We start from the raw sequence: 16956 nt of genomic DNA on the forward strand, positions 1-16956 counted from the left end.
CTTACCATTCTTTTTTGATGGAACCAACCTGAGGAACAGATATGGGGTACTGACAGACATGGAGGATTGCGATTGACTGCTGAGTTTAGGTTATACTGTCTTGAGTAATCCACATAGGAAAGTACAAATGAATAGTCATCCGGAACAGGTTAATGTGAAGGACTATCTAGGATCAACATTACCCACATGTACTTCAGTGGAACCAACAAGGTACATAGAGACTTCCCAAAATAACCAACTTATAGCAGTGGGGTGCCCGAACCCAAGGGGTGTAGAAGGACACGTTGGAACTCTGGGTACTATGCTAAATCTTCACCCTCTAGACAAATCTAAAGTAGAGTATTGCATAGAGAGTCGAGATGCGATCTTAGGAGGATCAAAAAATCTTATAAAATTGACCATCCCCCAACCTAAAAAGGAAGGCTTATCTCTTATTTCATGGAACCTTGCGGGAATTGGTAATAAGGTTCCATCTTCGGAATGATGTAAATTCATTGACCAGTACGATATTAATCTCTTCCAGGAATCATGGTCCGTAGGCGCGGTTTTTTGAGTAGGATATCTTAATTTTTTTATCCCCGCTGTTAAAAGCTTAAAAGGTCGGCCAGCAGGAGGCCTGGTGATTTGGATTCGCCAGACCTTCAGATGCAAGGTACATCAGGTCAGAGTTCTATCCAAAGATATTCTGGCAGTTAGACTTGAATGGCCTGATGGCAACAAACTGGCTATTTTTAAGGTCTATGCCAGAGGACAACCAGGGGGGCGTATTTCAGAGGTCATTACTGCTCTTGACATCCAACTAGAGGATCTCCCAGTGCAGTTTGTTTCAATAGTGGGGGGTGATTTTAACACCACTTATGAACCCCTCGGCCAAGAAGATCAGGACATATCTGCCGATCAGGATAATAGATGGGGTATTCCCAAGCTTGGTCTCCCTGCTATTAAAAGATGGTCAGCTGCAGCAATCCAGCTTAAAGCTATGTGCTTAGAAAGAGGATTAAGAGCAGCAAATGGGAGAACCCCCTCAAATCAACAGGGAGCGAGTACTTTCGATAATGGGAGGAATAGCAGCCGGATCGACTATCTTCTAGTGGATATTAGATTCTGGCACAGGTTGGTTGATATGGTCATTAAACCTCGGATAGAAAGCGACCATAACCCTCTTTGTTCGTTATTTCATGTGCAACAGGGGGATAAAGAAGAGCCCATAGGTGGTGTAATAACCACCTTGGACATTGTAGTTTCTAATAACATGCGCCATGTTAAATGGGACAAAATAGTGGAGAATCCTGCCCAGCTGGTTGCACTCAAAAATTAAGTCATAAAGGAACTAGTAAAACTAAATACTCAAATTGATAGTCAGGATTTCCCCTGTATTATGTTAGAGGCCCATGATAACCTTTTTTCTAGACTTAAGGCTTTTTTTCTGAAGGCAGCACCCAGGGGAAACAGAAATCCAAAAATGACCACACTTAAGTGGTATAATAAATCTTGTAAAGCTGCGAGGTTAATACTGAGTAAAGAAATAAAGGCTAAGAATCCCATGAGAGTACGTGAGGCAAGGGATTTTTATAGATCAGTTCAAAAGGCGGCAAAAAGGCAGTGGGATGAGGACAGATGGCGGGATTTGAAATCGGCTTGTGCTTCCAAAGATTCCAAACAATTTTGGAATATTATAAAATGGGATAGGGGTGGGCAAGGGGATCACCCACAAAATAATGTTCCCCAGTTACAATGGCTAGAATTTTTTAAACCTCAATACGCTTCTAACCAGGTGTTACCGGTTAGTAGCCCTCCACCCACTATCCTTTTTCAAAATAACCTGTTTACAGCTGAAGATGTAAGCATAGCATTAGACTGTGTTACCAGAGGTAGAGCGCCAGGCATGGATGGTATTCCAGCTGACATCTTCCTAAGCGATAGACCTTCTTGGTGCCAGTATTTTGCATTACTGGCTAATTCAGTGGCCAGAGGAGCTCCTATTCCATCTTCATGGAAGGGAGCCGAGATCATCCCAGTTTTCAAAAAGGGGGATAAATCACTTCCAAATAATTATAGGCCCATTAGCCTCATAGATTCAGCACAAAAATTGGTTGGTCGTCTAGTCCAGAGTAAAGTACAAACATGGATTGAGGACCAAAACATCTTATCCCCATATCAAGCTGGATTTCGCCCACGTACTAGTTCGATCGACCAAGTCCTTTTTTTCATCATACTTTATTGGAGAAATGTGCTGTTAACTAAGGGGTCACTTTATGCAGTGTTTGTAGATTTAAAATCGGCCTTCGATCTAGTCCCCCGTAGCAAACTTTGGTCTGTTCTTGCCGAACAGGGGATGCCGCCTGATCTTTTGACTCTTCTCGTCCGCCTGCATGAGAACAATTACGCCAGAATCAGATGGGGGGGCTCAGGGTGAGGTCACGGACTCATTCCCTGTCGAGCGTGGTGTTCGGCAGGGGTATGTCCTGGCTCCCACTCTATTTTCCTTATATATAAATGGAATAGTTGAACATCTTAGTAGCTCTCCCACTGATGCTCCCATATTGGCTGGAGCACGCGTACCAGTTCTCATGTTCGCGGACGATACCCTAATTATTTCACGGACCCCGAGTGGCCTGCAGAAGGCCGTCAATGCATTCGGAGAGTTCTGCCAACAACGCGGACTTGAGATTAACACCTTAAAGACAAGGTTCATGTCTCTGAATCAGTCCAATTCCTTTAAGGGTAAAATTTTTCTCGATGGTACGCCTCTTGAACAGGTTGACTCCTTTGCCTATCTTATAATTCGGTTACAGACTAACATGGGGTGGAACTGTCACATGGATATGGCTATATTAAAATTCCACCAGCTTGCAGGTGCCATATCCTCTAAATATAGGTCCTCTTTAACAAGGCCAATTACTCCTGCCCTCGAGGTGTATAACATGAAAGTAGTTAATACAGCCCTCTACGGATCTGAACTTTGCGGTTTTACCAACTTGAATCGCTTAGTTAAAGCAGAGAATATATTTTTACGTAATTTGGTTGGTGTGCCCCAAAGTACCCCAACTGTCCCGCTTCTGATGGATCTAGCTAGCAAAAGCATCGCTGATCTAGCTAGGTTGCGACCACTGTTGTAATGGAGACGTATCTGGACGACTCCTGAATTAACGCATTCTGTACAAGGTCTGAAGGATGTGATCCAGGCTGACCAATTTCATAAAATCCAGTGGCTCAAGGAACTTAGGTCCCTTTTATTAAAGTTGCACCTTAGTATCTTATGGGATAAACTGGACCTCTCGATCTTCCCAACAAAAAAACATATGAAAGAAAAATATTGGGAAATGGTCCAGGCAGAATCCCATAGAGCTAATATGTCCACGAATTTAACTGGTCGGTTTTTAGATCACAAATCACGCCCAATATGTGAACCATATTGGGACATCATTGAGAGGCCACTAGACCGGAAGTTATAGTTTCAATTTAGAGTAGGTACTCTTTCGGTCAAGTCATTTACAAATAAATGGTCCTCATCATTGGATGACAAATGTCATAATTGCCTAGATATGCCTGAATCTGTAGCACATGTATTTTTTGTATGTCCTCTTTATGTTGCCCCACGTCGCAAATGGCTCAGACCTATTTGTCTTAAGTTAGCCTCTCGAAGACATATAGAAGCACTAAGGATACTGGGGTCCGATTGTTCACCTTGTATAGCTGTGGCTGTAGCTAAATTTCTAAGTTGGACCTGGATAATTCGTACCCGTACTTCCATCCAACCTGCTGCTAGTTAGTGTTCTTCATGATTTAAGTCTTTCCTTTTTTAGATAATAATAATGTTTTTTAACCTTATTATCGACAGTAATTAACTGGATTTAATGTTTTTTTTAAAAAATGTGGATTGTCTTGTGATATTTATTCTGTCTGTGTCTAATGTGTTGCTGTGCTTTTAAGACTTACTGTCGAATAAAGCTTTCTGGAATGAAATGATAGGTAAATATGAATGGACACGTGGTGGAGCACAGATTTTGGCAGGTTAAGCACCTGTCACAATAACCATATGCTAGACAACGAACACGATCTTCTAATGGTACGAGGTAAGTTCTCCTTCAAAATGTGCATGCATTCTTTCACTGGATTCCATGCCTATAGAAGTACCACTACCAAGTTTAAGTCTGGGTGTGATGTAAGATTCTTCCTCTGCTGTTGGATAAGTTCTCTGGTTTGCAAGGTAACTTGGTGGGAGATACTACAGACAGCTGTGATAGATATGGATAACTAACTCCTTGCCCAGTTCCAAGCAATCGGGACCACTGCTGACTCTGAATTCTTACTTGGTCTGTGTTTTTTCTCCTCTGTGGCCAATCAGTTTACCAGTACTTCCCCCAAGAAATCTAAACGCTCTGACACTCCTTCTGAATTTGTGTTCCTACAAATGCTCTGCTTAAGGCATCTGCATTTTCGTTTCGAATTTTGATCCACTCAGAAGGGTCTAGGATGCTACTTTTGAATCATGAGTGCCCCTCCGATCCTGGGGAATAAACCTGCACTTCCACTGCCCGAGGAGGGCCAGCCACCCTCCTTCCAAGTCTGTTGGTAACTGTCCTGCCCATCTCCCAGAAAGGAATTTTAATTACCTCCAGACCAGGAGGCCCTGGCCATCACCCATTGGAAAGGAAGCAGGTCGTCCCAGCAGATGGAGTCTGAGTTAAATGCAGGTAGGAGTTAGTTTCTACCACAAACCTTCTATAAGGAATAGGGAGGGGCACAGGAGTTGGAATGTCCAGCAGAATAGATACAACTTTGGCTCACACCAAACCCAAAGGCTCATCATCACCCAGTGAACCAAGTAGCTTTCAAAACACACATCTCTGGTATCACAAAGGCAAAAACGAACACAGGTAAGTGCTACTGAACCGACTTTAAAAGAAGGGAGCTGGTAGGCAGCCCCTCCTAAAAGGTGCAGTTACCCCATGAGTTTATATTAATGTTACCACCACTGTCTATCTACTAAAGCCTTAGTAGTGAGGGCAGTAGCCGCTCTTTGTAAAAGAGGGGTGCACTTTGTATGCCCTCTCAAATTCAGAGCCACACTCTAGGGTCTCCATCCATGGAAATAGGGAGATCCTCTGTGAACAAGTGTGATTTCCATATTCACTAATATGACGATCAAGAACACCTACAGAAGCTTTCCAGTGACTTGCCAGATCATCAGCGTAGGACAGGGAAGCATACTCTCTGGAGTCATGAAGAATACTTCCTGTCCCCACATATGCCCCCTTCAAAGTGCAGAATGGCTGATTCTTACTCCCCTGTCAAAGACTGATCAACTAATAGGGTAGATAAGCAGGAAAGGCTGTCTGCATTCCCGTGCTGTAATCTTGCCATATGCTCCACAGTGAAAACTAGTCACTGCAGAGGTATGGAGCTACTTTGGGTTCTCCCCTTCATTGCCATCTGCCACCGGAGCCTTTTTTAATCAGTCTGTGCTACAAACTTTGCCCCCAAACGAGTAAGGCCTGAAACTTTGAAGGTCCCACACTATAGCAAAGCATTCTTTTTCAACAGCAGAGCAGTTCTGCTTACAGGGGAGAAGTATGCAGTTGATAGAAGTCACCGGATGCTCCCTTCCGTTCTCACTGAGCTGGGCAAGAACCACCCCAGATCCCTTATCAGAAGCATCTGTCTGAATAATTGAATTTTTTTTTTTTTTTTATAAAGCACAACTAATGCTCAGTTAAGAACTTCTAGATGCTTAGAACAATGTCGGCAGTGCAGTCTGTTGCTAATCAGCGAAAGCGAGGCATGGAAAAAACACGTTTTTAGCTCTTTTTCGAAGTTTGACGTGACTCTTGCATCTTGGGGAAGTTGATTCCACAGCTTCGCGCCCAGCACCATGATTGGACGACCTTTTCTCGGAGACAGCTCAAATCTGGCAAGGAGAAGGTGGTGGATATTGGAGAATCTTAGAGACCTCGATGGTGATCAGATATTAAGATGTTTCTGTGGACTTGAGTGGCCAGAGTTATGTACCGCTCTTTGAATCAGAGTTGAAGTTTTGAATTGGATACCATTATTGATCAGAAGCCAATAAAGACCCTTCAACTTTGTAAAACCTGACTCATGTTTTGGCAAAGTATTGAGTCTAGCCACCGCATTCTGAACTATCTGTAGTTTTCATAACAGACAGGCAGGTAAACCAGGATAAAGCACATTGAAATAATCCAATGTGGCTGTCACCAGGGCATGGATAACCATTTTTCCTGGTTGCTAACGACAGAAAGCAGATTTTCTTTAGTATTTTGATCATGCCAAAATAGGACGCTGTAACCTCTTTGATAGGAATCGTAAAAGATTGTTGGTTGTTAAACTTGACGCCTGTTCCCGGGAAACCTACCACAAGTACAAAAAACATATCCTGTGCCTTGCAATCTTCAAGAGACGCTCCTGGCAGATTTTCCCATTCAAATACCATATCTGTCTCTGGTTTCTCATCCTCCTGTACAACCGGAACAGAAGGCACAGGTGCTTGCTCAGAGGCAGCCATTGGTTCTGGCCTACTCCTTCGTGATTTCTCTTTCTCTGGAGTGCTGCCAATCTCACTAAGAAGCCGGTTTATAGTCTGTGTGCCTAGTGAGCACAGCTGATGAAATCCAAGAAATGTAAGCATCAGGCAGTGGTATTAGCCTAGGTTCAACACTATCGTTTTAGAGACAGCACTCCGCTTCTCTTGAACACCCGTGTTGACCAAGGCCTTCTTACTATTCCACTCTGTCAAGAGGGAACTCCATGTCATCGCTGCTAGCTGTCAGACAATAACCCAAGAACCAGGGATGAGCTTCTCAGGTTTGAGATACTTCAACTTAACCATAGTCCTGTGGGGACCAGTGACTCTCATGGAAGGAACCTTCCTCCCATTGACACCTGCCACACTCATCAACCTTGTAGAGTTCGGATGAATATGCTGAAAAGGCCCCTGGGTCTATTGCTCAGATATCCCCAGTGACTAAATGTAACTTATTTGAGCCTCTCTTTGTATGCCCCCACTGAGGCACATTTTTTATCATGGGTTATGCTGTCTCTGCATCATTCACGGGGTACTACTCTGTGTCCCTCTTGGTGACACCTAAAGGCAAAAAAGAACCCAAGTAAGTGAGACTGCACAAACTTTACCAGGAGGAAACTAGTATACAGGTCTTCCTATAAGGTACATGTTGGACTCGGCTGTTTTTGGCAGGTTCACCCCATAACATTTTGCCTTTTCTCTGACATGGTATTGGTGGTTTTAGGCCTCTGGGCACTTTAGCACTGTTGCCCAGTGTGCAGTGCGTGCGCACTCTGTGTTACATTTGTAAGGTTGGCCTGCCCTCCCATAGGAATGCATTGGGGATTCCCTGATCAGTGTGTCAGTGGTAATTCCTGTTATGAGAGGAGCAGTGTGGTCAAGTCTGGTATGTACGAAATAGTGTGAATAAATGCTGCGCAATGGTGTGCGCGGATTTATTGTGGTTATTTTAGAAATGCCACTTTTAGAAGTTGGCATTTCTGTGTGCTATGTGTCTGCCTGCCTGATGTGAATTGCATGTCTGGCTTGTGAGTGACAGGAGCTGAGAGGTGTGGGTGGCTCCAGGAGGGGCAGGGTGAGTCAGAGCTAGGCTGAATGGGACACCTGGAGTAGGAGTAGTGGGAGGAGAAATCCCCTGACTCTGAATAGGATAGTGCCTGCCCTAGTCTATGCTGGCTCCGCCGCCCTGTGGTGTGTCTGATGGCGAGCCCACACCTGACAAAGGGGAAGAGGAGCTTGGCACACAAAGTGCTCCAAATCCCCCCTAAACCAGTTCTGACTGGTATCCCCAAGCCCTATGCTGTGACACAAAGGGAAATGCTAGTATAAATATAGGGGCTGTGACCACATGTTTGGTGGTTCTTCTGACTTGAGGGGGGGCTGCTGTTGCCGGGCCTAGGAGGAACTGCCACAGGGGACTGCCTCCCTGCTGGAGGGCCCTGAGTGCTGGCCTGCCTGGGCCCAGCCTTTGCCCCCTAATACTTGCTTTTATTCTAGGGAAGAGCACTTTGTTTTGGCCCTGGACTTGGATTAGAGCGCTCCCCTTATTTTACCGAGCACTGATATTTTTGTTCTCCCAGAAGAGCGCTGGAACTCCGCAGCACCGAGCTGCACATGCCTTCTGAGGGAATCCCCAACGTAGGGATTCCCCCCTGAGTTGCTGAGAGCGAGCGGGAGCCTACCCCGCTTTGTGCATGGGTCTCGTGGGTGCCCACCCCGCTTGTTGGCCTTTTGCGGGTGCCCACCCTGCGTTTATGATTTAATTGGTGAGCGGGTGCCCAACCCGTGTTTGAGGGTCATGGCGGGTGCCCACCACGCCTTACTGTAAAGATGAGAAGCGGCCCCTGGCCCGACCTGGAAGCCAGGCGGCCTTGTTTGACTTGTGGGACCACTGAAGGAAGTGGCCGCGGCTGCCAATCGCAGCGCAACCAGACCCGAAAGCAGCTGGCTGGAGGCGGGGCTCCCGCGGCCGTGAGGGGAGCCCCATGTATGGCAGAGAGACGCTACCAAGCTTTCTCCGACCTGAGGAGAAGTGGATCACCCACCAACGAGGATGCCCAGAGAAGAGCCGGCAAGAGAAGAGAGACCGGAGCCCACAGAGGAGTGGGAGGCTACAGGGTCTCACAGGCTCCATCTGCTGCTGTCCAGCCTGCCCCCACCTGCCAGAAGGGGAGGCAGGCCAGCGGACGATGGCCAGTGACCAGAGGAGTTCCCTGTCAGCCCCCGTGAGTGAGTGAGGGCTGGGCGGGATACATGGCCGGCAACTATTTTCCATGAGCGGACCCGCTGTATTTTCCATGAGCGGACCCGCCGTTGTGGTCCGCTCCAACGTTGTTTGCAAATTTGCTTAAAGAGCCCCAGTGGGGGTCCCGAGGGCCAGTGGTGCCCGTGCTTTCCTGTGTTGGCCATTTCTTTTCACAGGTGCCCAGCCTGACAGTGGGCAACTGCAACGATGGGGTCAAGTGTATTTTAAAAGCCCCAGTGAGGCCCCGAGGGCGCAGTTGTGCCAGGGACGATTTGTTTGATCCCAGCTGCACCGCACCAGCGTGGGCAGCTGCAAGGTTTTGCATTTTGGATGGCAGAGTCCCTAGAGGGACAGAAGAGGCACAAGGGTGCCCGGCCTTGGTTGCTTCACAGCTGCCCAGCAAGTAGTGGGCAGCTGCTACGTTTAGGCCACAGTTTTTTGGGGGCATTGTGAGAGAGAGGAGGGAGATGTACTCCTGCCCCAGCGAAATGACACGCTTTTGGATTCTGCTGCACTGGCAGCCGCCCTGACTTGTGGACACAGGGCCTTTGAGCCCCTTTGAGAAGGCCAGTTGGCCAGTTAGGTTTGTCGGGCACCAGGCCCTAATGTGATTTATGTGGTGCTAGGAAATGTGATATATATGCTATAATTTACGCACCCTGTTTTATGCCTCTAAATGTGGTTTTATGATTATGGGGTTTTGCATACTGTGTTATGTTTGAGTTATTCTCTACTATGGATTAGGTATTAGGTTATTTGCCTACTGTGGTTTATGCTAGTGAGATTATTTCCTACTTGTTGTGTTCTACGTTTACTACATGTTCTACATTTACTATCTTTACTAAGTGATGGTTCTGACAGTGGCCCCATTGGCCCTGTCATGTGTATATAATACCCTGTAAATATTGCCCAGTGCCAGTTGGCACAGTGTATATTATGTGATTACTATTCTAATGTGTTTTATGATAATACAAAGGCTATTTTTGATATAACCTTGTGTGGAGTTCCTTTTGTGGTGTGCCTGGTATGTTGTTGCTGTGGGTGTTGCGCAAATGCTTTACACATTGCCTCCGGGATAAGCCTGACTGCTCGTGCCAAGCTACCAAGGGGGTGATCAGGGGTTATCTTTGGCGTGTAACTCCCTTGCCCTGACTAGAGTGGTGGTCTCTGCCTGGCTTTGGCGCAAGCCTTAACCAACCAGAGATCCCATTTCTAACAGTACAGATACCTCATCACTACAGATTAATGCTGCACCACCGTAAGTCTACCACAGCCTAGGTAGATAGGACAGTAGCCACTCTCCGTAAAAGAGGGGTGCACTATGCAAGCCCCTCGACCGCCAAGCCTCAATCTATGTAAACAGGGAGATCCTCAGTGGACATGCGTATGTGTCCTATTCCCTTAAGTAGAGATTAGGAAAACCTACAGCAGCTTTCCAGACGATCAAAGTAGGACAAGGAAGCAAGCTTTCCAGAACCATACCAAACACGTCCTGTCCCAACATTTAGTTGAAAGGTCATCTTGTCTCCGTCAGATCCTTACAGGCTATGTGCCCTAACTCAATCTGTGTGGCACCAACCTTAACTACAACACAGCTGCTGTTGTGGTCTGTCCAGCACATGCTGATGCTTGTTTGGTAAATACAGTTAGAGCTAGTGTTGGTGCTCCAGTGTTATTTCTGGTTTGCCTTTAATTTTCTCTGAGATGTTCAAACTATGCATGAGTGTCTTAAACTATGCATCAGATAAACATTTAGTCAAAACAATTAGAACTCTTAAAGTGGGTACAACTCTGGTAGGACACATACATTTTAAATTGAAAGTCAGGCTAAATTTGCTAATCCAGTGATGTAGTTGTTAAAGACACTGGAGGCCTGGTATTATGCTACATTTATCTTTTTTCTTGATTCTACTTGCAGGCTGAGACTAAGCAATCAGGACAGAATGTCTTTCGCAGAGGGCTTCTGAACCGCCTACAGCAGGAGTACAAGGACCGTGAAGAGCTACGCTCCAGATCTGTGCAAGAGTGGATCTGCTATGTGTCTTTCATCTGCAACATTTTTGATTATTTAAGGGTGAATATTCAACTTTCCTCAGTAATCCTTTCCTTTGGTAACCACAAGGGGCATCAGCTTTTACAATCTGAGCTTTAGCTACATGGGTGAATTTCAGTAGTTTATGTACACCAATATAGACACAGACTATCCACAGGTGTTGCAGACACTTTACTGAGAATTTTTAGGGAGTCACATTTTCATATATTAAGTCTACATGAGAATATGTATTGCAATTGGGTGCAGACGTGTGAAGACAGACACTATTGGAAACATCCTGGGTTTCTATTCAAGGGCTTTAGGTGCAGGGAACTTTCACAAGAAGGAAAATGTTAACAAGTGCTTTTTCCAATCATTTGCAGGTTAATAATATGCCAATGCTGGCGCTGGTGAACCCAGTGTATGACTGCCTCTTCCGACTGGCTCAGCCTGACAGCTTGCAGAAAGAAGAGGAAGTGAGTGTAAACACTGGGGTCTGGGAGAGTTTAAACTGTTCCATAGCTGTTGGTATTTCTCTGATCTCAAAGTACAATCTTCATAAAATAAGTGGTAATCCATGCTCAAGAAGATTCTTGTCCTTTCTCAACTTGATCACCACAAAGCATTTTCACTACCTTATCATTTAGCTCATTACCTAAAGCCACATAGCCGGGATGCTCCCTATCTTGAACAGAAATCCCCCAACAATTAACATGATTCTCAAGTACTTGTTTTTCTACAACTCCCATGTGTTAAATGATGAGTGTTCCAGTACGGATAAATACTGGTTCCTGAGTTCACATTCAGCTGAAATAAGAAGAATTCCATTTGCCACCAGTAACCAGCCTAGAAATCCTGCACAAGGCAAACCTCAGGACCAGTTATGGGCACCCGTATTTTACCATATTTATGCCTCTAATTATATTGTTGTATTACCTCAACAAGTGCAGGAATTCATAATCTCCTTAAATCCGGACAGACTTATGCTGGCACTTTGCATGACAATACCTCTGAATAGTTTATTTTGCCCCATCCACTCTTCAGAGTTTACCACCACTGAAGCGTCTTTCTTTTCTCTTTAGGTGGACTGTCTGGTGTTACAGTTGCACCGCGTCGGTGATCAGCTTGAGAAGATGAACTACCAGCGCATGGATGAATTGTTCAGTCTGCTGCGAGATGGCTTTCTGCTGCAGGAGGGGCTTAGTTCTCTAGCGCAGCTCCTTCTGCTGGAGATCATAGAGTTCAGAGCAGCAGGCTGGAAGATGACAGATGCTGCCCACAAATATTACTACAGTGAGGTGACGGAATGACAGAGCTACGCCTATTGACACTAAACTGTGGAAGCCACAAAACTATTCAGGCATATCAAAGTTTTAAAATATTTTTAAAGAGATTTTTGTAGTGTTTGTACAGATGATTTTTACATTTCCCCATGAAAATAGTCATGCTCATGCTCTCCAGTAGAATGTTTTTATAAGATGCTGACACTTGAATGAATTGTTACAATATCTTTTTAATAAGGACCAATGGCGAACAGTGTGCAGTATTTTTTTATAAATAAAAAGCGTTGCTACAGTTTGATGCTTTTCTTTCCCACGCGAAGAACAGACCACTCCATTCGATTTAAATGCATGTTTGTGGCAATGTTTTTGGTGTTAGTTGACAGGAGACAGACTTAAGAGGGGTATGTGTCCGGCAAGCAAAACATCTGTCCAGTATTTGTTTTTCTTAACAAGCCAATAAGCAGAAGCTATAAAAAAAACAAAATTCCATTACAGGTTAACATGTGCTCTTGCTTCACTGTTGCTTTGACCACTGGTAGGAATGATTTTGCCTCCTTTTCTTAAAAATGTAATAATAATTTAGTAATTACCCACCCTATGATGAATAGATGTGACAACATGAATATTATCTGTATATCCGATGAAGGAAGTTCTGTTTGGAATCATTAATAGTTGTAAGATAAAGCTCTCAAGGTAAATAGATTGTCTTTTAGGGTTAAACAGTTTTTGCACAAGAACGGCGACTAGTTCTAAAGCAGCTTCAACCCCAGCATGCTTCGTACAACCTCGTCTGACTTCCCATAGCAGCCTTCTATCATCAACATTTGTGTCCAGTGATCACTGTAAGGTCAGAGCTACCAGCAAGAACATATGAAGGTCTATTCAGCTCAGTCTATCCCATACCACCAGTGGTTGTGCTTGAAGTCCAGGTCAGTCCTTCAACAGTTAATAGGAGTAGGAGTTGCTCAGCTTCACTTAAGTGACCCCTTTAGGGTTCTGCAGATTTTTTCCAGATGTTCCCCTTACCACTGGTAGCAGTGTAGAAAGCAGAGATTTGCTTCCTACCACCAGCGATAGTGTGCAAAGGCCCTGTTTGCCTCAGCCATTTTGTGAAGCTCATGCTTCTTCTTGATCACACTACCCTGTTCAAAGAATGCATCAAGTAACTCCTGGGAGAGCTTCTGGTGCATAAATACACGGCGCGGCTTGTTCTCGCGGCATTCTGTGATCAGCCACTTCATGGCCAAGTAACGACGGCGGCTGTCCTGTAGGGGTATTGGGACCTGTAAGAGAAACAACAAAAACGTTCATACAAATACTTAAAGCAATACACAATGTAATTTCTAACTGGGAGAGATTTTCAGAGCAATGTATAAGTTATACAACTTTATAACCTGCATTCATGTTCTGTGAGTGTAGGGCAACATTGCTGGGATTGAGAATCCCACTTTACTAGCAAGGGAATCATGCTTGGTGGGGTATGCAAGCTCACTTTCTTATCTATACATGTGTGGGAAGCACAAACTAGGAGAGCGGCCTTGCATACTGATAATGGACAGGCCATGTTGTTGGGTAGCAAAGCTGACTCTTCTACTGACAATGATGTGGAGCACACTGCCAGCATAGTTGGTTCACTGGGGGCTAAATACAGAGACTCCTACTGGAAGGTAGGCCTATACTGCTTTAATATAGAGATATTCTGATATACTGTAGGAGAATAAATTTGAATAGCTGGGGTAAATAAGTTCTTCTAATGAGGCAGCAGTATGCTGCTGAAGTACAAAGGCTTCTTTCCTGAAGGTCTGGCCTTCACAGAGGCTGTCTTTTCCGACGGAGAAAGGCTTCTCTGAGGAGGTTCAGACCCACACTGTGGGGAACATCTGATCTCCCCTATTAATGAGATGCAGGCTGGGAATACAGACAACTTTGATTCTACTGAAGGGAAGAAGCCCCTTCTCTTATTAGGGTGGATTCACATTGCTCTCCAGTAAAGGCTCTATCCCATAAAGGGTGGCATACGCTGGATTTCAGAGGCCATCTCTCTAGTTGTAGAACTTATTAAAAAAAAAATATATATATATATATTTTTTTTTTTTTTGACATATGACAACATTTTCAACATTGCTTACACCAATAATTATAATAAGTGAAGGTATGGTTGACCAAGCGAGCTAAATACGACACATTGTATCAATTCAAAATTTTCAAACGATTCAGCTACATCTGTTCCAGGTCAGAATTGAGCGGCAATGGCTGCCACGGGGGAGGGAGGGGGGTGTTGAGTGCACTGTGTTACATCTCCCAGCTCTATTTCGTAATATTCAATCCATGGGCCCCATATTTTACGGAATTCCCTCTGGCACCCTGTATGTAACCTTTTCCGCTGTTATATAAAGATCTATCCCCTTTATTCTTTTACGGTCGGCAGCTCCGGTGCCCCCCCCCCCCCCCTTTCTAGCCACCTCCCTTTTAGCAACCATAAGGCCCAAGTTGGCGAAGAAGAGTTTGGCCCTTGTAAGGTCTATTTCAGTCTGCACACCCAAGAAGACGTATTTGGGACCCGCTGGTATGGTGTCCTTTAGTATCTTCATGTAGGACATTTCTGTGCAGTAGGTTCATGTCAGCCTTATAACAAGCTTTATTCCTCGCTGCTGGAAAGCAGATTGTCTAACTCTGACAAACAAAATTCTACACTCCCCAGCTTGGATTCTTCTTTTCAGCTCCATTATTTATGACATGTTTGCGTGGAAGATGGGGGTAGGTACCAGCAGAGAAAGACTTATGTCTTTAAGTAAAACAGTTCCAGATGTACATTTTGGGATATATTGTTGAAGGTGCCAAAGCAGGCTAGAGTTGTCCAGAACACCATGCAGGGCCGGCTCTAGGGATGTGTGATCGTTGTCACCGCACCGGGCGTTGACTTGGGGTGGGGCGCCCTGTTTGTAAATAAATTATGGCATGAAAACCACCTGCTACCTACGTCCTTTGCCTCCAGCAATTTTCAGACATCAATAAAAATGTCAAGATAACTCCAGGGATTAATGTTCTTCCTCGAGAGAGAGACGGAGTTTTGTTTAGTAAAAGTTTGATTCCTCGTAAGGTAGTCAGAATCAAATGGGAATGGATCACTTGTACCTGCTACCAGGGTCCACTATGTTCTATCCGTCAGAAGTACTTAAAAAACCCTCGTAAGGTAGCTCAGAGGGTTAATATGGCTGCTGGTAAGAACGTGTGCCATGCAGATCAGAAAGTGCATATAATGTTAATAGCTCAATGGGTTACTGCTTTTGTCAGAGATATCTTTTTGTTACTTGCCGTTTAGAAGTTAAAATCCTAATATAGAACAATGAGCTATTAACTGTCAAAGAGTTTCATGCCAACTGCAAGGTGTATATTAGACCTACATGTTTTTTTGGCCTGTCTTTCCTTAACCTAATCTTGCAAAAAGAGGTCATTAGGGAAGAAAAAATAATAATTATTAATATCATTATTAAAGAGAACCTCTAACAATTAGTGTTATGTTTTAAATTCTCATATGTGCTTTTCCAGATCAAGGACTCAAACTATACTGCCAACCAGTATGGATGACATCTTGTAATCCTCTGTCTTATGTAACATTTCCTATACACTGATTTACACGTGTGATTTTCTCTGTTAAATGTGTGACTGATGTAAACTGCTGACACCTCACACTGGCATGAGTGGTGCTATAAAACTAAATGAATACGAGACTGGTTATGGAGACTTGAGGGGCACTGTTAAATGGTGGTAGTGAGGGAATCTGTGGCAGCGGTGGTCATTGGGGGGCGCCAACAAACCTTGTCGCACAGGGCGCCACCAGTTTTAAAGTTGGCCCTGAGAACACAGTGGGTATAGAACCTGGCTAGTAGGGTTCTGTGACTAACTGTAAAATTGATGGCGAGATGTATAAGTGTTAGCATCAGAGTCTCATTAATGTCGGAAGAGTTTCATGTCATGCTATATTGATACCTAATCTGATCCTCTATGATTTGAATCTCACTTATTCTGTCAGTGGATAGAATTCTAGACTATGTGTAACTCTAGTGAATATGAGGAGTAGGTGTTTTGCTGGGTATGGTATGTTTGAGATGGGTGTGAGTAGAGATTTCTTTACTAATGGTTTGACCTGCTGCGGTTTCTTGTTGGTATAAGCAATGTCTTTAAAAAAAGTGCAGATCATTTCCAAAGTAGATGGAAGACAAGCTTGGTACAGTCTATGCAAATCTGTGAGTGCATGATGGGGAAGACTGTAGAAGTGTGTGTGACATAACAGTAAAGTAACAGTGATTCACAATTCGGGGAGGTTGAGGAAGCTTTGGTATTCCTGGTGAGCAATTGCATTTTTTAAATTGTGTCCTGTATGACAGTATGAAAAGATGGGGTGCAGTCTGCTCTAAGCCTCGTTTCTGTGATGAAACGTGTCAATGTTCCCAGATTGTAGTAGTAAAGATGTCTGTTCTGTTGTTCATTACTGTGTCAATGCTAAGGAGCAAAAAACACACAATTGATGGACAGAATGCAGAACAAATCAAAACATTCACCCCAGTCAAGAGATCTGGGTTAAATCCATCATTCTTTTGCTCACCGAGCCACCCCAGTTTAGACCTGGCCATATGCAAATCAGTCTTGACCCTGTGCCTCATGGGAACAGTCCAGCCCGAACTGCCAAGCCAGGTCGTGGGTTACGTGCTCTCCATGCCACTGGAGTCAAGCTATCCTTGCTGATGAGGGGGTGAAACCCCGAAACCGGTCCTAGGATGCTTGTTACCTTGGCGTGGAAAGTATTGCCTGAAGAGAGTGGATGAGTGGTATGCTTCAGTGAAGCCATGGG

At 44.6% G+C, this 16956-nt stretch overlaps 2 protein-coding genes across 4 annotated transcripts in view; one reads left to right on the plus strand and one right to left on the minus strand.

Annotated features, from left to right (window-relative positions):
- Positions 1 to 12397, plus strand: part of MIF4GD (MIF4G domain containing) — a 44728-nt gene extending 32331 nt beyond the window's left edge. For all 3 annotated transcript variants that reach the window (XM_085617033.1, XM_085617032.1, XM_085617034.1), the window contains exons 4-6: positions 10708 to 10863; positions 11205 to 11297; positions 11904 to 12397. In XM_085617033.1, coding sequence (XP_085473159.1) covers positions 10708 to 10863; positions 11205 to 11297; positions 11904 to 12131 — 477 coding nt within the window. In that variant the 3' untranslated portion in view covers positions 12132 to 12397. The remainder of the gene's footprint in view (positions 1 to 10707; positions 10864 to 11204; positions 11298 to 11903) is intronic.
- Positions 12315 to 16956, minus strand: part of MRPS7 (mitochondrial ribosomal protein S7) — a 115311-nt gene continuing 110669 nt past the window's right edge. The window contains exon 5 of the mRNA XM_085617031.1: positions 12315 to 13387. Coding sequence (XP_085473157.1) covers positions 13166 to 13387 — 222 coding nt within the window. The 3' untranslated portion in view covers positions 12315 to 13165. The remainder of the gene's footprint in view (positions 13388 to 16956) is intronic.

The sequence above is a fragment of the Triturus cristatus genome, chromosome 7 (genome assembly GCF_964204655.1).
Source record: "Triturus cristatus chromosome 7, aTriCri1.1, whole genome shotgun sequence".
NCBI classification, from domain to species: Eukaryota; Metazoa; Chordata; class Amphibia; order Caudata; family Salamandridae; genus Triturus; species Triturus cristatus.